We start from the raw sequence: 20,574 nt of genomic DNA, 5'->3' as shown, positions 1-20,574 counted from the left end.
TGAACTTGAACCTAAAGAAATGTGCATTTCAAACAAGTCCACTACACTTGAACTGAAGAGCGGGTTTAAGTGGGTTAAGTTAATTTTTATTCCTTGGTATATTTCGAAAATGAGACGGAATATTTCGGTATATAGCTGAGGGTCAGGCTATTTGTTTTTGCGATAAGTCCGCGGTCACACTGATCGCGTAGTAAAAACTAAAAAAAATTGTAAAAATAAACTAAAAAATAATAGCGATAAAGTAAGCCCTGGTAGGTGAAAGTGTCACATTGGTATCACTATAGTGTGTGTGTGTATGTTTGAAAACTACTGCCAGTGCTAAACGCAAGGAAGGAACACTGCCATAGCCGGCGACGAGCTGTCATTGCTATCGTAAAATCAATATTACTAATTTTGCTTTGCCTTACACATGACATAACTAATCTACGTGCTTCCAGCACCCGGAAGCGACAACAAATTCGAAACACGCAGCTAGCAAGAGCGGTTCGGTGGCCATTGCAAAAAAAAACGCCGAGCAGAACGACAACGGAGCAGCAAAAGAGGCAAACACTCAACGCAAAGTCACACCGACGTACCTGGCACAGTGTGTGGAAGAGAACAGACACCACAGTTAACACAAGAGGCTAAACACTAGACATGTCTGCACCGGTCATTGTCGAGGCCACGGCCAAGCAAACTGCCACGGCAAGTACTCTTTTTTCTATACACAAACACACTCATTTGGCTCATTTGAATAACATTAAACGAATGCTCCGCTCCGCCTTGCAGTTGATTTTCATGCACGGACTGGGGGATACTGGGTAAGTGTGTGCGGTCGAAGCAATATTCGGACAGTTGAATAAATCAACTTTGGCTCTTTTTAGACACGGCTGGAGCAGTGCATTGGCCGCCATCCGACCCCCTTTCATGAAGGTCATCTGCCCGACAGCCCCAACACAGCCGGTGTCGCTCAATGCTGGCTTCCGCATGCCCTCCTGGTTCGACCTGAAGACGCTGGACATTTCCGGGCCTGAGGATGAGCCCGGCATACAGGCGGCGCGCGACAATGTGCACGGCATGATCCAGAAGGAGATTAGCGCTGGCATTCCGGCCAATCGCATCGTCTTGGGAGGATTTTCGCAGGGCGGAGCCCTAGCTCTCTATTCGGCGCTGACGTATGACCAGCCGCTGGCAGGTGTTGTGGCACTTTCGTGCTGGCTGCCGCTGCACAAGAAATTCCCTGCAGCCAAGGTGAACAGTGAGGATGTGCCGGTAAGTGGAGTCGATGACGCGCAAGTATCTGCTTAATCATCAGCCCTGCCCTCGGATATTGCAGATTTTCCAAGCGCACGGTGACTACGACCCGGTGGTGCCCTACAAGTTTGGCCAGCTAAGCGCCAGTCTACTCAAGTCGTTCATGAAGAACGTGACCTTCAAGACCTACAGTGGACTCTCGCACTCGTCGTCCGATGACGAGATGGAAGACGTGAAGGTGAGTGGGGCGCAGCACGTGCCCGCCTGAGATTAGCTTGGCAATTTCAACGCTAAAGAACTTCATTACGCTCACTCTGCTCTTCTCCGTTGCAGGACATAATCAGTAAATGGGTAAACTAATTTCCAAATGCACTTAGACCGTACGACCCCTGAACCCGCCCGTTGCATTCCACTTGCGTAGCAGCAACAAAATCCAAAAGCAAAACAAAAGAAGAAAGAAAATACACCACGCAGCTGAACATAATTAAAGACTTAGTGAAACAAACCAAACCGCAGTAAGCGAGTCCCCACAGAGAGAACGAACCACGTTCGAGTTATAGTTCGCACGGTTGTAGAGTTTAGAGCCCGGTTATGGAAATTAGCACTAAAATCAATTCGAAAAGCAATCAATCAATCAATACACACTACAAGTACACCACTACACGCGTAGCTATACTTAATGAGAGAAACGAAATGCCAAACAATATATATTGTGTCGAACAAGCAATTGCCCACGCCTCTGGATGGGCTCTGGCACTGCTGAGCAGACAGTTCAATTACTCCTGATATTCTTTGGCTGCGAAATTCGATCGGTTTAATTATTCTGGGATACATGTGCGTACTTTAATTGAAACTAATAAAGCTATATAATCCACTAAAAAGGAACGTTGAAGTGAGCGCCGCCTAATTGGTTTAACAATTTGCTCGAAATTGTGAGAGTCGACTGCCCGCATCTGCGTGTCCTGGCAAAAGGATGGCAGTGTGCTGGCAGTCGAGTTTTGGGCTCGATTTCAGATCTATTGCGGAACCCCACCAACCACTAAAAGTATTTGTTCACCGAAGCTAACACAAAACTTGTTATTTTTTACCATTTTTGATTTGATTCTTCGTTTCTTGTTTTGTTTTTTTTTACACAGCAACAGACAAATCATCTGTAGAGTCGCGGCCAGCTGGCCAACAGTTTATAATTCGTAATCGCTCACTTGTTATACTTGAACCTGTGGCATCAAGCAATCCGATTGCTGGGCAAAAGACAAATATATATCTATTCAGAGTCCTATAAATGCATACATACGTATTTCATTTGCTATTTGCTAACCCCGTAGACCGCCTGCACCACTCACCATCTCTCATCTATATATTTGCAGACACATTGGGAGGGCCAGGGCATGGCTAGAAAGGCGCAGTGCTGTCAGATATCGTAGTGGCACTCAGTGTCGGTGTAGTTCCAGTTGAAGTTGCAGTTGCAGTTGCTGTTGCTGTTGCAGTTCCTTCCACAAGTCAAAGCTCCTAGCTACTCCACTCCTCACCCTAGTCAAGAAAATCAACTGCGCCCGAGATCCCTCCATGCGCAGACGTCCCTCATTGAAAGAGAATTGTATTTTAGTAATTATTTAGTACATACATAACATACACACACACACACATCAACATACGATGAACTTGGTACTATGAACGGCTGTCCTCACCTGGTGGCGTGACAAGAAACTGATTCGCCAAAGCGAATTGCCAATAAAGTTATTTGATGCTCTCATCTTGATGAAAACTCAATCGAAATCGGGATGGCAGATGATAAATTCTGTCTCGAATGCCACAAATGCCATGGATGTTGAAGCTTTGTAGTACATTTGGTAAATTTATGTCGGCGCATCCAAAGGTAACGTAACGGATATTTTCAAATTTAAGACAGTGTTGCAGCATTCTAAAATTCGGAGCTCGCTCGCTTACCAGCACTGGACAACTTGGGAGGCCTCTACACGTTCAAGCTGCCTGCCTTAAGCTTTCCTTGTATTGGAACACCCGACTTTAAGCGAAGTGGATTGAGACCAGATGCGGAATAATTATGGGAAAGGCATGCACAAGGCTGGCTTTTAGGACGTTACTTTAGTCGAAGGATTGAATCATACTTTAAAAATAAATGTTGGTTGGTTAAAAAAGCTCTGGCACAGCTCTTGTCTTTGATTGGATTTGAAGTCGGGTGTCATGCGAGAATTTCTGGTGGTTCTTTATTTTTGGGCAACAAAGGTAAGGACAAGAACAATATGTGTACATACATATATTGGAAAGGTAATATGGATTCCTATTTTTACAGAATTTGTATGCATCTTGTATATTTGTATTTTTTATCTAATTTGTTACCATTTGAAAAAGTTATACAATTAACACGGATTCCAAGGTACATATACAGATGTCCCTAAATTACGTATACGCAAGTGTCCTCGTAAATGTTGTGCAGAGATCGATCCGCCTGGCTGTGACAAGCCCCTTAAGTCTATGCATCGAAGCTACTCCATTCCACTGCCTGATCCTCAACCCGAGGCACACCAACGAATCACTTGAATGAGCACAGACACACAAACACAAATAAAAAATTCGAAACCGCTGCGATGTGAGTCTGTCAGTCGTTGGTACTTTTGATTTGAACTGCCAGTAGTTCCCATACCGCCGCACAGTCTGGTCGCGTTTCCGTCTCCCCATCGAAGTCGCGTCGCTTAACCTCGGCTGCCCCAAGCTCAAGCTAACTCGTCGCAGAGAAAGAAACAAAGGCGCAGAATTAAATTGAATGTAAGAAGTGAGAACCCGAGCAACAACAAAAAATCAATTTTATCAAAGCAATCTACAATGCCCCCACCCGCCAACGACAACCAAATCAATTTTCGCACTTTTACGGGCAACAGTTTTGCGGTTTTTTGTTTTGGTTGGAGCTTGTTTGGGAATTTATTATGACATTGCAGTGGGCAGTGCAACAGTCGAACTAACAGTGAAGACTAACTAAATGTTAGATTATCTAGCTAAGATTTTGGGGAGTATATTTACCGATTTCCACAAAAGGAAACTAAACTCCAAATCAAGAAGAATCTGCATTCGGTCGAATGTTAATCACCGCAAACGGTTCAATTATTCAAAAGTCGAGCCGAATCGGATAAGTTGTGTGGGAAATTGAAATTAGTCTCTTGTACGTGATTGATCGACTTATTCTGTCTGCCTGCTCCGCTCAGTTCATCAGCGGTTATCATCCTGTGACGCCTTATTAATTGCAATTGGAAATTGCCTGCAATTACCTGCAATGCAAAGTGCATTTATTTCTCTTTGTCGACATGGTGGAATTACAATTGCTCTTTATGGGAGTAATAATTTACACACGTGTAAGCCATTTCCGCCCTTCCCAAAAGGGTCGCTCCATGAGGAAGTCCGCCCCGTCCGCATGGATTTGTCAGCACTGACCTATGACTCTGAGATGTGTGGCACATGTGCGATGGATGTAGAAACAAGTGATTAACAGATCCCCGATCTGGTCATTGTGCCCCACGTCGCTTTGTGGGTGCATTTATCGGCACATTTGCCTTATTGGTTGGATGGGACGTGACGCGAGCTGATTGTCGAGGGGCATTTGAATGCGTGTCTCGTAATTGTCGGCGCTGATTTGTGATGCCTGTGCATCTGAATAAAGCTCAGTGTTTTCGTCTGTACACACATACACATGTACATTGTGTGTATGTACCCTTATAAGCCGGAAAAACAAAATATTTTCAATTAAACCGGTTCATTGAGTCACGTCACAGCTATACCCAAAACCCGATCGATAAAATCAAATTAAATATTTGATAATTGTTTGGCAAAAAACCGCTCATACAAAAATAAGTTTCAGAAAGGATGGTATCAAAATTAATGACATCCAATTAAATATATTAATAAATCCGGACGGAACATCCGATAGAATACGCGAAATGCAAATCTTTTTCCATAGAACTAATGAATATCTGTTGCAAATCAGTCCCAAAATGATCATGTTTATTATTATATTTCAACACAGAAACCTTGAAAAGTTTTGACATTTATGCAAATGATTTATCTTAATTAGAATTCCATACCTTTTGGGTTTTGCGACTCCAGACTACTTTCTAAACCCCTGACTAAGGCTCTACACAATTTCAAATATACTTAATGATTCCATAAACTGGGGGATTTGAAAGCCACTCCAGTCGGTATGATATAATGATTTATTATCTGCCAAAAAATGAACAATTGTTCACCATAATTCATCAGTTCGTATCGTTTGTTGTGTATTACCTTCCTCGTGAGATACTGTGGCGGGGAGAATTAGCTACTCCTTCTGTATGCTAAACAAGTTGTCGGGGGTCAAGACTCTCGCTAAATCGATGTGACCTGACGTCACAGCAGCAGAAGTGGCCGACAGAGCATGGAGAATTAGCATGAGCCGCCGAGCTGAGCATGAATAGCCGTGTGCATATTTAAACTTTCAATTATCCATTCCATCAAGAAGCCAAATCAATCCTCACACCGCGCATTTCCTTGTTTGGAATACATTTGACACGAGTGAGTCGCTCTGCTCTGTGGTTACAACTTTTGCGTTTGCTTTTCCTGCTAATTCCTGCGCTGGAAAGAGGAGTTCTGCCCGCAGGCAGGTCCCATTGGAATTTTGTGTTGAGAGGCTTCATCTCCAGATACCAGAACGGGTTTGGGTTCTTGACTCAGACCAGAGGCGTTTTTGTTTTGTTTTTGAGGCCAGCCGGCGCCAGGTGACTTTGCAGAACGACGCCAAATACATTTAGTCGGCAAATAAAATGGAAAACATCTCCAATTAGGCAGCATGTTTACCTGCACTCCGATAATAGCAGGTTCAAGTTCTGGCCGGCATCAATGTCCGAAGGGTTATTGGTAGATGTTTGTTTATGTACATTTTATTGTACAAAGTCTAGTGCATTACAGAATCCACACTCCATGGGATGGGAACCTTTAATTCATGAATTCTACTTAGTAGCGATCGCTCATCTCCAAAGTCGGAAGCTTAGCAAAATGCTAATAGAGTGAAATCGTAAAAACATTTCAGTTAGTTGTGTGCTTATTTTATAAACACCTTCGGGCGGAACGACTGCGACAGGAGAACGTGATAGATCTCTGCGATAAGTAGACAGCCTCTCAAACCCAGCAGCGGAACGGTCGTGATCTTTACTCCAACAAATGCAAATGCCATTTAGAGTTTTAAGAAGTATTTATGTAAATGTTAGCCCGCTGCAATAAATGGAATTTTATGTGGTACGACTGTGCAGGCTGTGGGGATATTAATTCGTAAAGGAACCCGTTTCGAACAGGACTATTCCGTACCTGGGACCCATTTTGCCAATGAATAACGCTAGTAAAGGGACAGTTTACGATCAGAGATAAGGGAGAGGAGATGTTCCCTCAGGTGCAGCAACATTTGATGGGCACTTAAATCCCTTTCTCAGATTATTCCAGATGATAATCTTAGTAGAGGTGAAATAAATAAGTTTAAATTAAAATTTCTAACGCTGTGGTATTAATTAACTTGCAATCGTAATTTGTAGAGTTTTAATTGCGATTTTAGAATAAATTTCATACAATGTACAGATTTAATGAAGCTCTTAAACCTCTATAGCACTTTGTATGGATCTAGCTAAGTGAGTTAGTAACAAGCTAGTGGTCAAGCAGCAGCTACTATTTTGCATTTTGATTGATTGACAGAATGGTCATTCGCTTTCCCCCCTCAGACAATTACGGATCGAATCGGGCAATGAGTTGCCGGTGCTTACAATTCCGAATTCCATTCTTGGTCACTGCCGCTCCCTTGCCCTCACCCACTTCCAGTCCCACTACCTAGTTGTCTGCTGCTGATAAGGCACCAAATAATAATAATAATAAGAATGTTTCAACACACTCAGAAACATGGCCAGATGGGAACTTGAGGTTAAGTAATTCAAGGCCATCAGCGTGTGTGAATCAATGCTGATAAATCTCACGGATCTTTGCTGTTATTAATTCGTAATCGTACTTTGGATTGATTCAAGTAGATGAAAAGCTTTCTAGCTTGATAATACCTATAGAGAATAGTAAGCTAAAGAACAGCGATTATTTAAGACTAATTTCTGCGTACCCTTCATAGGGAATTCCCCATATCTAACAGTTTCAATGGCTAACCCAAATCGCTCTTTACTGTTCTTATTCAACTTTTAATCAATTTCTATAATGATTAATTTTGTGTTTTCAGCGCGCAATCGACGCACACGCCAGCGACAACAAAACAGGAGAGATAAAAAATAAACAAGGGAGAGAGAGATCAAAACAAAACGAGCAATAAATCGGGAAGAATGCGTGTCAGAGGCGGCGCATAAAGAGAAGCACAAAACAAAGACAGAAAGCACAAACAGAGAAAGAGAGAGAGAGAGAGAGAGGAACAGTTGACCAACAATAAACCATAAACCATAAACCATTGCGAGTCCCACTTTGGTGCGGTAGGTAATGACACATTCGGCAGGCGCGGCACGTTCCTAGACGCCTTCAAGCGAGTGCAGCATAAATCAGATCCATCAGAGCCACAGCGTACCACCAACGGCGTATACCCATGAATATATGTGCATAATATACATACATATGCGTGTTCGAAGGAGGAATTAAATAACAATAAACGAATCAATTCAAATTCGCCATGGATCAGTCCCGCACCCTCCTCGCCAGGCAGTCCAAAGATGTGGAATTCCAAGATGTCTTCTACACGGTCAAGGAGCGTACCAATTTCCGTGAGTATCACTAGTCCATCATCTCCCTGTAACTCTTCCACTTAAGTACTATCTAGAACTGTGCTGTCAAGCTGCATTTATTATAGAGCTGTCACTTTTGTATATTTAGTTTATCTCCGACACGTGGGAATAAGTGTATTCCACTTGTGAATAAATTAAAAAGATATCATTTGAATTAATTACTCGCTACGAAGTCGCTGTGCCAGCCGTGTTCTAAATTACCTTTACGGCATGCCCTATCAGTTACATTGTAGATTAAACTTGTCTTGACACTGAAAGATAGGTTTATAGTGAACTGAAAGAATAGGTTCAATGTCGGAGTAATTGTTGGACAGTGCTAGATTTCGATTAAACGCTGTTACCATACCCTAAGTATGTTCAACAGCCCAGAAAGCCTTACCAAACTTACGCAAATCTTTACCTAAATTTGTCCCTGCTTCACACAAACATTTCGTGGAAACCTGTTCATAAATGTGCAATTTATAATAGCTAAATGCATAATGCTTAATGGAGTCCTTCAGTGCATGTCGCAAGCCCATTCCGTTTCCCCATTCGAGTCCAATCTTAACTCTCTAACCATAAAGCAACTCCATCTTCTCCATCGCTTTAAAGTAGCAACGAAATGTGTGTGTTGTGTGGTTGGTGTAGAAATATTTTCTATTTGCACACGTCAGCGTTGTCTTTGGTGGTTTGTTTTTTATTCGCAGTTTGGTTTTATTTGCTCTTTGCAATGTTTTTCATCTTCGACGTGTAACCACTGCCGCTTTGTGGCTGTAGGGCCCTGCATGTAGGGACTGTCGCAAGCGCTAACTGGCCCATAATTGTTCGGACAAGCGGGCACTGAGTGAGCGATTTTCGGCCTTTTCTGTTGGTCTCCATCTAATGTTCGTTGCACAACAGACTACATTTGTTTTATTGCCATTAATTAAAATTGAAACTGAAATAGTTTACGTTCTTGGGCCTCTGTAACTGGTTTCCCCATGCCACAAGTTCAAATTGCGGCACAAATAGAGTCCGTCCGGCATGGACGCCCCTTCCCCGCTCCGCCTGCCATTGACACAGATCGAACGCAAATTGCAATTGAAAATGGAATGGAATTGAATTGAACTGAATTATGCCATCCATTTGGCAGAGCCTCAAGTTCTTTATGGATAGAAATCGAAACCGAAACCCAAAGAAAAGTGCAAGTGCAATGTGCTGAAAGTTGATCACATTTCAAGGCTGCAATTTAGGTATAAATTTACACAGTACTCAGGAGAACAATCTGGGCCACAGTTCACACTTTTGGGTTCAGCAATATGTTCTAACGACTATTGGAATTCCAGTTTGTGTTACTAAGCCCACGGGTCGCTTGTTTTATTGCTGCGATTACTTGGCTGCCGATAACCCATGATCTGTGCAATGTTTTGGTTCGCCAAACCGGTGATTGTCGAATTTCAAGATCATAAAATAAGAATCAAGAGAGACTTAAATAGACATTTTCAGCTTACAAGGCAATATTTAATATTTTAATAAACATTTTCAAGATGGGATTATATTTGTTAGTTGAACTTTTATTCAATCGCCAAGTCGATGCGGTAGCTAGATGCGGATTGACATCTCAGCCTTTCTCTTGACAAATGTCACGACAAAAGCGCTTGGACACAGCCCCATCAAAGTGTACATTTGCCATGATTGGAATTGATTTGCTGGAATAAATCCAAACAGAGCGATAAAATCAATTTGGAATGCCACAAGCCGAAAGGGGAAATGCTTATGCAACGACTCCCCAAAGACAGATTTAGTGCTGAGTTCCTCGTTGCATTGCGGAGTCAAACTCAAGTACAACTAATGATTAATTATTACTCATACGCAGTGTGCAATGTCCAACACAAACGAAATGCGATGTCGCCAAAGTAGTCGTCATCGGGGGAATACAATAACAAATGATTAAAAGGCACATACAAATATACATATATACATACATATGTACATATATATAAAAAAGCATATCAGTGCCCAATGCTAGTACTTCTGAATATATTTATATGAGTCCAAGTCGGCAAAGTGCACCAAATAATAGCAGTACTCCGCTGCTACTTCAGCTCCCTGGTGTTCATTCCCACGACTGTCCACTGTACATGATTAATTTATAAGTGTACATACATATATATACATACGTATGTATACACTGCCACTTCCTCGATGGAAACTATCGTAGTCGCCCCAACCAACAGCGACGACAAGCCCAGCCACATCATCATATCATCAGATCCCCATCGCCAACACAATTGCAACTACAACGACAACAACTATAACAACAGCAACAAAAAAATAACAACATTATGTTGGCGCTCGGTGAAAAGCGAAAATTGTCCATTGATTGAATAATTTTCCCCTCCAAAAACCACAGTCGCGCGTCGCATTTGGGTTGCTTGGGCACTCAAACTCGTTCCGCGCTTTTCCTGTGCGCCTGCCCCAAGCGGCACAAGTTGCCCCAGTGGTAATTTTTGTATGTTCCGGGTTGGCCGTTGCAAGTCAATGTCCGGTCACATCCGGGCCGTGGGGTTGAGATTATGGGCTGAAAGATTTCTGGGAAAAAATGCAGGTTAATGCCTTCACAGCAACTGCATTCCATTCATGAATATTCATGCAAATCGTAAACCAGATGAAGCGTTCTATTAACTGCCGATAGTCAAGTGATCTATGTACATATATTTATCTATTAGATAACTTTAGTCCAGCCCGATCGAACAAGTACGAGTGCTGGTTGCTTGCACTAATTGCTGAACTTGAACTTTGCATGGAATGACTTTCAATGGATAAATAAGTGCTATTTTAAGGGGCTATAGATATCAATTTGTGCTCCCATTTTGCGTTCTGTCTGATCGCCCCTTGTGTTCAAAGCTCAGGTAACGCCCCCCATTTAGGGCGAGTTCCCATGAATCACCTGCTGAGTATACTAATTAGTGCACCGATGGTTATGCGACTGCTATGGTTGGTTAGCGTTAAATGGCGCTTGTCACAGGCAAACAGCAGCCCACTGACGGATGGGCGAGCCAGTCGCTTGGATCGCAACTCAGTTGCCTGAAAGCCGAGTTGATGGCTATCCTTGAAGCTCGCCATGTAAGCAGTTCACAGATTTCAGGGAATATTCAGAAAGTGAGGCAGACAGATCCTATCGTTGCGGTTATTATTCGATAAGTGTGCTGAACGCCAAGCCTTTCCCTTCATCAGCCAGACAAACGCGTTTGTCATTCTAATGAAATTGTGTTAATTATCGCATCAATTAGCGGATCTGTGCAGCAACCAATCTGGAATTGGCGAATGTCGCGAGTGTCGATGATTTGTTCTGGCAATTAAAAAATTGCTTGTGTTCGACGCGAATTGCTGTGCAAATCAGAACGTAAAATCAAGGCTAAAGCAGTCCCAGCATCTCCACATCATCTAAACTGATCTACAAACGATTGCACATAGAATTTCTGGAAGGGAAACCCCTTTTGTCCTCTCTCGTCAACATCCAAGCTTCTTTTCTCCCACACGTTGCTGATTGTTCTGGTGTAAACAAACTTTTGCCGGCGGCGCGTGCCCAGAACTCGGAAATTGCCAAACGGCAAAAAAATGTTGAGGCTAATTGATATGTAGGCTCCAACGCTGAACAAAACGAGCAGATAATAGGCTGGCCGACAGAGGCCTTCTTGAATTTCGTACTCGAACGGCAAATCGGTTGCGCCACGAATGCTAATTGAGCGGCAAGAACTGGGTTATTAGAGCTGCTGGCTGTTACTATATCTACTAGTAGCCGAAAGGAACTGATCAATCGAAACCTGAACTGACGTCACAACCAATAATTGCCCTTTAGACGAACTGCTTCAATAATCTCTCTGTCATAATCGTAGATTGACATTGACATTGAACACTGAAGAGCGGGAGCAGCCGCTCAGTGCCCTAACCGATAACCTCACCCGCTCAGCAATAATCTTACTATTTCCTGCAATTAATATTATGGACAAAGTACACTCTACACGCCCATTCATACTATGAATAATCTTGCCAGACGAACCGAATTGTTCTTATAGTTTTTGCAAAGTATTGCTAATATTATTGTTTTGATGCATTGACTCCGAGCTGCAGCTGTTCGACTCTCGGCTATAGTAAGTGTACAGTAGCCAGCTGTGGTAGCTGCACTGCACCATTATTATCGATAAGAACGACTCTGGCATTGACATATATTAAGCCATAATTGCGCCGGGACTTACTGACTGAGAGTACAATGCAGGTCAGGTTCGAGCTGCGATTGCATCTGCAAAATATATGTAGACTTGATTTAATATATCTATAAATTAATATGTGTATCAGTGGATCGTTACTTGCTTTGTGCCCCAGCAACCATCAGCATCCCATGCGTTGGGGGGGACTTTGCCAATTAGAATAAATTAAAACCCGCTGAAAATGACTGAACAAAATCTGGCGATATCACGGCGATCATGGCGGAAGCTGGTTTCGTTTTGACCAGTCATCGAAGAAGTCATAGAAGAGCTCTCCAGTCTAGCCCGAATCTTTGAAGCCCATCATTTTCGGCTTCGACGAAATCTTTCCGCTGTCAAGGCATGACAAACGATTATTATAATGACTCGACTTTGTACCTAGAGTAAAACAGTCATTCCAATTGTCAATTGCTCGACCTGTGTCTGTTGTTCTTCGTTCTTGGGCGTATCTAAATACACGGCTTCCAATAAGTGAAAGCAAAATGAGCATTTAGGAACTTGCTTAGAAGCCACTATTCTGCTGAATTAGCAACTCAGAGTGGAACAACCAGATTGAGGAGCTACTATCGTCGATGCGTCACGCGGAGCTGACTCACAAACACTTTCACTTCTTCACCTCTTCTTTGCCAAAATTATGCAAATTATGGCACAAGACTCCTACCCCAACCCAGAGAATAATCTTTGATGTCTTGATCTATTTTCAGTGCGCGTAACTGGGGAGCGGAAAATTTTAAACGGCGTCAGCGGAAGTTTCCGGAATGGCCAACTGTCGGCCATCATGGGACCCTCTGGAGCTGGCAAAAGCAGTTTGCTAAATGCGATTTCGGGTTTCAGGTGAGAACAATAAAGCCAACGAGACCTGATTCCGGACGGATGACAGCTCGAGTGTAACACAATTTGGGCGGATTGAACACAACCGGTTCTACGCTTCTACGCTACAGACAGAGATTAAGTGGGGATTTGATAAGTCCGGTCTTATAAAGCGTAAGCTCGAAACCAGAACCAAATGTCAACTGCGTTCTGTGGGATGTACACATTACGTCGCAAAAACTTAAAGCAATATTCCCTTTCAAACAGCAAACACATCACATGTGATGACTCGTATCGTGGAATTGTTTCAATAAAAAATCTGCGCAGTCATGGGCAGAGGAATATGTAGTTTTAGGTAAACAAAAAACTGGGGCCCTAAACATGTCAAGTCAAAATATAAATGCGAGTAGATAATTTAAATAATTTATCGTTATTATTGTGTGAGTTTCAGGGGAAGATTTTGAGTCAGTAAGCAACGGGAAATGGGTTTGTACATTCTGGCTATGTATTAAACCGATCTACATTTACTAAGAAAACTGCAAGCAATGAACACACAAAACAAGTATTTCCACCTATTTCGCTTACCTTTTGGTCCATAATCTTGTGGCTTTGCGCTTTCCTTGCCGCATCGATTCTGCTTTACGTTGGATGGAGAGACGGTTCCGTTAGACCAAGTAACCGCGCGGCGATTCCGAGCGAACACTCACAAACGAGACTTTTCTAACACTCAAAAAACAAAACAAACAATTTACACGTGCGGGAAGACACCTTTTATTACGTGCAAATCACAAGTCATTTGCACTTGTTTTAACTATTAAACACTGCAACACTTCACTACACACCTGCGCGACATATTTCCCGTTGAATTATTCACTATTATCCGGCTTTTCACGGCACGAAACGCGGAGCGGAGTAGATTTGGAAACGCACGCTTGCACCGTATGAAAAAAATGAAGCTGAGAGCGAAAGATGTGCGTATTAGTGCACGCTCTTTCCATTCTCTCTTCCTATTTGATGTCGCAGTGAAGGCTGTCATAGATTCTGGAGGTCCACGGGTTTACAATTGCTTACATTTGTGTTGATTTATCTTAAAGCTGATGTTATGACAAACCGCACGACAGACAGGGGTAGATCGGAACCGTAATATTCCCTGCAAGGCTTCAAATTGATATCTGGTTATTGCAGGCGCGACGGTGTTACGGGGAGCATCAAGATGAAACGGGATAATGCCTGCTACATCACACAAGACGATCACCATCAGACCCTGCTGACCGTCGAGGAGCTGATGAACCTCTCGTGCGACCTCAAGCTGAAGCAGCGCCACAGGAAGGCCGAGGTGCTGACGGAGATCCTCGAGAACCTCAACTTAAACCACCGTCGCAACGTGACGGCGGAGAAGCTGAGCGGCGGGGAGCGTAAGCGGCTCTCCATTGCGCTCGAGCTGGTGGACAATCCAAACATATTCTTTCTGGACGAACCCACCAGCGGGTTGGACGAGGTGACGGCAGCTCAGTGCATCCGCCTATTGCGAGGCATGTCCCGCGAGGGACGCACCATCGTCTGCACCATCCACCAGCCCTCGGCCACGATCTACAACTGCTTCGACAGCATCTACGTGCTGGCCAAGGGACACTGCGTCTATCAGGGCAGCCCCCGGGCCACCATACCCTTTCTGCGCCTAGCCCAGCTGGACTGCCCGCGCCACTACAGCCCCTCGGACTACAGTAAGTTCTCCATACATCTTCAGTGAGAACTGCTCCGTTACGCTCCATTCCGGTCTCCCACAGTCATCGAGCTGGTCGACGCAGAGGACGGGCACCTGGTGCCGGCACTCAGCGAGCTAACCGACAACGGGAAGCTCATCTACGTGGCCAGCCAGGCGGATATTGTGAATCCACAGCTGCAGTCGCAGCAGGCCGTGACCACACTGTTCGTGGAGCAACCGAAGCGTCCACTTCTGCCCACAATCTTCGCCGGCAGTGCGGCCTCCACGGACGGCACTCTGATGAGCGGCGCCAGTGCATTGCTGGAGCAGGTGAAAGCCTTCTCGGAGCGCATGCACAACGGGCGTCATGAGATCTCCGGCGTGCGCCAGTTCGTGGTTCTGATGCGTGTCATGATGCTTCGCATATTGCGCGCCCGCCTGGCCCTCACCATCCAGCTGTTTCACCACCTCCTTTGCGGCCTCTTCTTCGGGATGATCTTCTTCCAGCTGGGCAACCAGGGAGCGCGCATGTTTGACCATCTCAAGTTCTGTATTGGCGCCGTACTCATGATTGTCTACACCCAGGTGATGGTGCCTATCCTCAGCTGTGAGTTGCCCATCAAAATTTCCCGCTTTGAGCGTACCCACTGACCTTCCACTCAATCACAGATCCCGCCGAGGTTAAGGTGGTGAAGAAGGAGACCTTCAATCGCTGGTACACGCTGACGCCCTACTATATGGCGCTGACCATCTCACGGCTGCCGCTGCAGGTGCTGCTGAACATCGCCTTTATGATGGTGACCTACTGGATGTCCGGGCTGCCGGAGCAGTTCTGGCGATTCGGCATCTTCGTCGCAGTCGGCCTCATGATCTCCCTGGTGGCCGAGGGCATGGGCCTGGCCATTGGAGCCACCTTCAGTATAACAGTAAGTACTATTCAGCGAAAGCCAACACTGGGAGGGAGCTTATACAACATCTGTTTCTCTCCCCGCAGAACGGCAGCGTCGTGGGTCCCATGATGATTGCTCCTTTGATGGGGCTGGCCGTGTACGGCTTTGACTTTGCGCCCCAAATCACGGGCGCCATGAATCTGCTGATGAAGTTCAGCTATGTGCGCGTCGGAGTGGTGGCCATGATCCTGGCCGTGTTCGGGTTTCAGCGCGAGGATCTCGACTGCGACGACATCTACTGCCACTTCAGCGATCCGCGCGTGCTGCTGAAGTTTCTCGACGTGGAGAAGGTCTCGCTACTGCACCAGTTCGGCATACTGGCCATGCTGATGCTCTTCTTCCGCATCCTCATGTACATCAGCCTGCGCAAGCGCTGCTACGCCTGAGCACAGCCACAGCCAGGGCACCGATGAATCTTATTCCCTTTGTAGTTGTAGCCAATGTCAACGCTGTGATTGTTCGATTTATGAATACTTCCATGTATATTCTGTGTATATATTATGTACGAGCGGGCATGCCTTTCGTGCTGCTCATCTGCTGCAATTTTGACCCTTGACAAGACAAATTTTAGATATAAGTTGATGTATGTACATAGCTCTAAGCAGTTAGGATTACAGCCTCACCTTGCTCCTGCACCTTGTGGCTGGAATGCAGCTCCAAGGCGCCTGCACAGTTTATACAATTTTTTGTGGTAAAAGTGATTTAAATTCGAATTTTAAAATAAAATATAATGGATCCGACTGGGATCCGATGTTCATTTTTATAACTGGAGGCATCACATCAATGATTCATTCATACAACAAAAATGTAAGATCATAGATCCATCCGCTACGGAGATCTACCGATCTATCGGTAGCTTCAACGACAGTTGCATGCGTTTCCTTCGTTCCAATCAGGGTTGCGGGGGCATTACTATTTTTTCATGGTGCCAATTTTCTCCTTGCGCTTCTTAACGTGCTTTTTCACCTTGACCTTTCGCTGCTCTGCTTTGGCATCCTTCACAGCCTTCTTGCGGGCCTTTTTGCTCTCCAGCGATTCGTCTCGTGGACGGGCGGAGTTCTTGAACTTGGAGCCATCGTCGTTGTCCTGCTGAGAATCACCTTCACCATCACTCTCACTTGTTGGGTCTTCGTCGCTGCCCGCGTCCTCTGGCTCGGCTGTGGACTGCAGCACGTCTGGCTGCTTCTGCACATCCAGGTCGGATGTGAGGCCTGTGATTTTGCCATAGATTAGATTCTGCTGCACACCCTGCTTTGCCTTGGCCACATCACGCTCGAAGTGTCGCACCTGGGAAGGAGATTTCGGTTCATAAAAAGAAATTAATGCCTTGAAACTGTCGTTGGCCTACCTCGTCCAAGCGCTTGGGAATGTAGGTGTTCTGCCAGACGGCCTCATCGATCCTCTCCTGTGCCGTGATGGCATCAAAGTCTCGGTCCTTGATGCGCTCCGAGATGCTCTCCAAGCACTGCTCCATGTTCTCCTCGGTTATCGTTTGGTCCGTAATGAAGTCGAACAGCTCCTTGACGGTCATGGTGGCCACCGACTTCTTGCGGAAGAATTCCGATATGTTGGTGCAGTCCTTGCGCAGAAAGTCAAACGCGTGGGGATGGTCGTGCTCCACTGACTGGCTGACATCGATAATCACCAGCTGTCCGTCCTGCATCAGAATATTGAACTCTGAGAGATCGGCGTGGACGAGGCGACACTGGTTGTATATCCGCCACATGATCACCACACAGTCCCGGTACAGCTCGCGCGCCTTTGACGTACTCAGCTCGAAGTCCTTTAGCTTGGGCGCCGGCCAGCCATCACGGCCACAGAAGCGCATTACCAGCACATGGGATCGGAGCAGAATCGGCTCTGGCACGGGCACGCCAGCGTTTCGCATTCGCAGATAGTTGCGCATCTCCTTCTCGGCCCACGTGCGGACCATCTTGCGGGGATTGTGCTTGCAGTAGCCGTGCCTAAACCGGAACTCGCCGGACACGTACTTGTCCCGGTCCTTGAACACCAGGATGGAGGTCTTGTAAATTTTGATGGCATACTCGTCGGCGCCGTCTTTGGACACGGCATGGTAGACATTCGCCTCCTTTCCCGTCGATATGCAGCCGTTTATCTCTTGGATCAGGCCGCGATTGAGCAGCTTGAAGAGTATCATGCGTGTGCGCGGGTCCATCACCTGCTCTGCCGTGGCTCGATCGTGCTTGTCCCTCACACGCACTCGCTCCGTGTCCTGGCGACGGTCGAAGTTGACCAGCCGGTTGGCCGCCTGTGCGCTCATGTTCGGTGTGGGATCATATTTCTCCACATTGATGCGTGCAGAGTATCGCCGCAGCAGCTTTTCGTTGGGCTGGTAGCTGCTCACACGCGGCGCAGCGCCTCCGCCGCTTCCCGCTCCACCTCCACCAGCAGCTGAGCCAGTTGTTGTGAGCTGCGGCTGTGTGTTGAGCTTACTGAAGCCACTGTAGGCCTCCTCATACGCATCGTATTGATCGCCCAGCTCGTAGTCTTCGTCGTCGTCTTCATCATAGTCGTAATCCAGATCTAATTCTCCTTCTTTTGGCCCAGCTCCTCGCTGAGTTTCGTCTCGGGTTTCACGGTGAGAGATTTGAAGTCTTTCACCCACTCCGACTGTAAAATATAAGTTTTTGCAATTTGATGAGACACCTGATGGCAGTGCTTACATTTTTCAGCTCCCCCTCATCCTCCTCGGCGTCGCTGTACTTGTGTGTGTCGTCGCTCATCGTGGGCGATTATCGGGCAGTGGCGTCCACCGTTCAGACCAGTATATTTATAAAGCACAAAACGTTGCGATAAATGTGTAATTTCAATTCTATTTCGCCAAGTGGTTCAACTCCGTGCACGTGTTGGGTTTTGGTATTGTTTTGGTATTTTCAGCTGTTGTGTCGATAACAATCTGGTAGTTTCAGCTGTTGTGCGGGATAGCCATCTGGTATTTTCCAACACTGGGGGTCCAACGTGCGTGCATTCCAAATAAATTTAAATTGTTTTATTAATTAATTAAATATATATGGCACAATGTTTGTGCTGGCCGAGCTGAAGGATACCGTGCGCATTGCGCCGGACCAGTTCAACTTAAAGTTGGTGGACGCTGTGCGTGACGAAATTGACCGCAAACTGGCCAACAAGGTGTGTTGTGGGTGAATTGTTTTGTTTTCTTTGCTTTAAATCGCCTTCTTTCGCTTGCATCCAATGTGTGTAGGTGCTACTTAACGTTGGGCTGTGCATAGCGCTCAAGGAGATTGTATCGCTGCAGGACTCCATTATTCTACCAGGCGACGGTGCCTCCCACACCGAAGTGCTCTTTCGCTACATTGTTTTCCGTCCCATGGTCGGCACCGTAATGACCGGCAAAATACGCAACTGCAGCCGTGAAGGAGTCCACGTTACGCTGGGCTTCTTTGATGACATACTCATACCACATGCAGCGTTGCAGCATCCCTCCCGCTTCGACGAGGCCGAGCAGGCCTGGGTCTGGGAGTATCCCTTGGAGGACGGCGCCAAGCACGATCTCTTCATGGACGTTGGCGAGCCCATAAAATTCCGCGTGTCGCGCGAGATTTTCGAGGAGACATCGCCAGTTGGGCCGCCAAAAACGGACGCCCAAAGCACGCAGGGCCCCAGCACATCGACAGCTGCGGCCACAGCTGCGCAGGAGACCAAGACTCCGTACAAGATTATTGTAAGCCAGTGCAATTCCTACTTATAGTCTGTTCCTGTTCTCATACTTGCTCCGCTTTTTAGGGGGCCATTAACGAGTCCGGCCTGGGCGTACTCTCCTGGTGGGATCAGCAAGGCAAAGAGGACGACCAAGATGACGAGGACAATACGGAATACGACAATGACGAGGATGGCGAGGGTGCGTGCGAAGAATGACCCATCCTGACTACATACCACGGCGCCATGCAACACTGAAATCAAGACGTGCCCAGCTGCTATTCAGCTGCAACAAATCAACATGTAAATACGTTCCCATTTGGAAGCTTATGCTTGATGATATCGAAATCGAATACACATAAGGTGGAATAAAACGAATGTATTTATTCGCACACTAATCATGATTAACTAGTACGTTTAATGTAGTCCAAACAAAGTCATAAGCTCGGCAAGGTCCATACTGTTCGCTTTTGCTTGAAATGCTGAAGCTTGCTGTACACGAAGGACAAGACTCCGGGATTTTTGGTGGTCGAAATTACGTATTTAAGAAGCTGCAAATATTAAAATTTGTTTTGCAAGAATAATTTAAATGAATTCAGGAATTGTTTATACTTTACGCACCGCAAGGGTCAAATCTATGGTACATTTTGGTGGCGGCGATGTATATTGGGTAGCCAATAATAGACCATCGTAGACTTGGAGTGTATTTCCATTTAAATACACCAGTAAACGTAACGCTTGGCTGAATGGTTTTATGATGTTCATTATGTCGGGGAGGTACCATTTGAAGAAATGCAAGCCGAAGAAAAGCGTGTCCTGACGCTCTCTTCACTTGGCCAACAAGGGCAAGGGCAACGGATTTGAAGCAGAACCACTTGCAGGAGATTAGCGAGACCGGCATTTTCTGGACCGCGTATAAAATAACATTAGGAATATACGGCCAAGATCGAAAGTAATGTACAACTTACTTGCAGGTAACAATGTCATTATAGTGTCCCGGAAAATAGAGCTTATGTCGTGAATTGATTGATCTATTTTCTGGAAAATCTCTGCAGTATCCGTGGAATTTGGGTTCTGGTTGGTCAAATCGCATTGTGGTAACTTTTCCACTAATTTAGGCTTAGACTGCTCCTAGCTTAGACTTGTTTCAGGCAACTTGCTAAATTGAATGGACA

General features: G+C 45.5%; 4 protein-coding genes across 10 annotated transcripts; 3 read left to right on the top strand and 1 right to left on the bottom strand.

Moving 5' to 3' along the window:
- The first annotated feature begins 143 nt into the window (after positions 1-143).
- LOC117895481 (acyl-protein thioesterase 1) lies at positions 144-2,986 on the top strand. Of its 6 annotated transcripts, none has more exons than XM_034803161.1 (7): positions 144-251; positions 438-684; positions 769-800; positions 864-1,251; positions 1,316-1,471; positions 1,567-1,584; positions 2,601-2,986. In XM_034803161.1, the coding sequence occupies exons 2-7, from the start codon at positions 637-639 to the stop codon at positions 2,655-2,657; spliced, it is 699 nt and encodes a 232-aa protein (XP_034659052.1). In that variant the 5' UTR covers positions 144-251; positions 438-636; the 3' UTR covers positions 2,658-2,986. The 6 variants fall into 6 exon arrangements, with proteins under 6 accessions (XP_034659052.1, XP_034659051.1, XP_034659055.1 ...); XM_034803160.1 differs by having other exon boundaries at positions 217-372; XM_034803164.1 differs by having other exon boundaries at positions 218-372; positions 1,530-1,584.
- An 884-nt stretch (positions 2,987-3,870) lies between these two features.
- On the top strand, positions 3,871-16,154 carry LOC117895478 (ATP-binding cassette sub-family G member 1). 2 transcript variants are annotated; one of them, XM_034803155.1, is made up of 7 exons: positions 3,871-4,017; positions 7,481-8,009; positions 12,961-13,090; positions 14,252-14,790; positions 14,854-15,378; positions 15,441-15,697; positions 15,766-16,107. In XM_034803155.1, the coding sequence occupies exons 2-7, from the start codon at positions 7,919-7,921 to the stop codon at positions 16,105-16,107; spliced, it is 1,884 nt and encodes a 627-aa protein (XP_034659046.1). In that variant the 5' UTR covers positions 3,871-4,017; positions 7,481-7,918. The 2 variants fall into 2 exon arrangements, with proteins under 2 accessions (XP_034659046.1, XP_034659047.1); XM_034803156.1 differs by lacking the exon at positions 3,871-4,017 and having other exon boundaries at positions 7,919-8,009; positions 15,766-16,154.
- Positions 16,155-16,269: 115 nt separating this feature from the next.
- On the bottom strand, positions 16,270-18,598 carry LOC117895479 (serine/threonine-protein kinase RIO1). Its single transcript, XM_034803158.1, is given in 4 exon segments — positions 16,270-17,008; positions 17,070-18,286; positions 18,289-18,352; positions 18,406-18,598. Coding segments are annotated over 4 exon segments (1,716 nt in total). The 5' UTR covers positions 18,466-18,598; the 3' UTR covers positions 16,270-16,633.
- Positions 18,599-18,683: 85 nt separating this feature from the next.
- Positions 18,684-19,781, top strand: LOC117895480 (DNA-directed RNA polymerase III subunit RPC8). The gene is made up of 3 exons (XM_034803159.1): positions 18,684-18,871; positions 18,945-19,424; positions 19,487-19,781. Exons 1-3 carry the CDS (start codon positions 18,761-18,763, stop codon positions 19,616-19,618), a joined length of 723 nt encoding a protein of 240 aa, XP_034659050.1. The 5' UTR covers positions 18,684-18,760; the 3' UTR covers positions 19,619-19,781.
- The last annotated feature ends 793 nt before the right edge of the window (positions 19,782-20,574 follow it).

The sequence above is a fragment of the Drosophila subobscura genome, chromosome J (assembly GCF_008121235.1).
Source record: "Drosophila subobscura isolate 14011-0131.10 chromosome J, UCBerk_Dsub_1.0, whole genome shotgun sequence".
In the NCBI taxonomy this organism is placed as follows: domain Eukaryota; kingdom Metazoa; phylum Arthropoda; class Insecta; order Diptera; family Drosophilidae; genus Drosophila; species Drosophila subobscura.
The sequence above is the reverse complement of the archived record's forward strand: the minus strand, read 5'-3'. Positions and strand labels throughout refer to the sequence as shown.

Bases quoted from the DNA above. Each gene is read 5' to 3' on its own strand.
- LOC117895480 (XM_034803159.1), top strand. From the start codon at position 18,761: ATGTTTGTGCTGGCCGAGCTGAAGGATACCGTGCGCATTGCGCCGGAC. The intron at 18,872-18,944 runs GTGTGTTGTGGG...CAATGTGTGTAG, and splicing joins ACCGCAAACTGGCCAACAAG to GTGCTACTTAACGTTGGGCT. The intron at 19,425-19,486 runs GTAAGCCAGTGC...TCCGCTTTTTAG, and splicing joins AGACTCCGTACAAGATTATT to GGGGCCATTAACGAGTCCGG.
- LOC117895478 (XM_034803156.1), top strand. From the start codon at position 7,919: ATGGATCAGTCCCGCACCCTCCTCGCCAGGCAGTCCAAAGATGTGGAA. The intron at 14,791-14,853 runs GTAAGTTCTCCA...GGTCTCCCACAG, and splicing joins CTACAGCCCCTCGGACTACA to TCATCGAGCTGGTCGACGCA. The intron at 15,379-15,440 runs GTGAGTTGCCCA...ACTCAATCACAG, and splicing joins GATGGTGCCTATCCTCAGCT to ATCCCGCCGAGGTTAAGGTG.
- LOC117895481 (XM_034803161.1), top strand. From the start codon at position 637: ATGTCTGCACCGGTCATTGTCGAGGCCACGGCCAAGCAAACTGCCACG. The intron at 685-768 runs GCAAGTACTCTT...TCCGCCTTGCAG, and splicing joins CGGCCAAGCAAACTGCCACG to TTGATTTTCATGCACGGACT. The intron at 1,252-1,315 runs GTAAGTGGAGTC...CGGATATTGCAG, and splicing joins TGAACAGTGAGGATGTGCCG to ATTTTCCAAGCGCACGGTGA.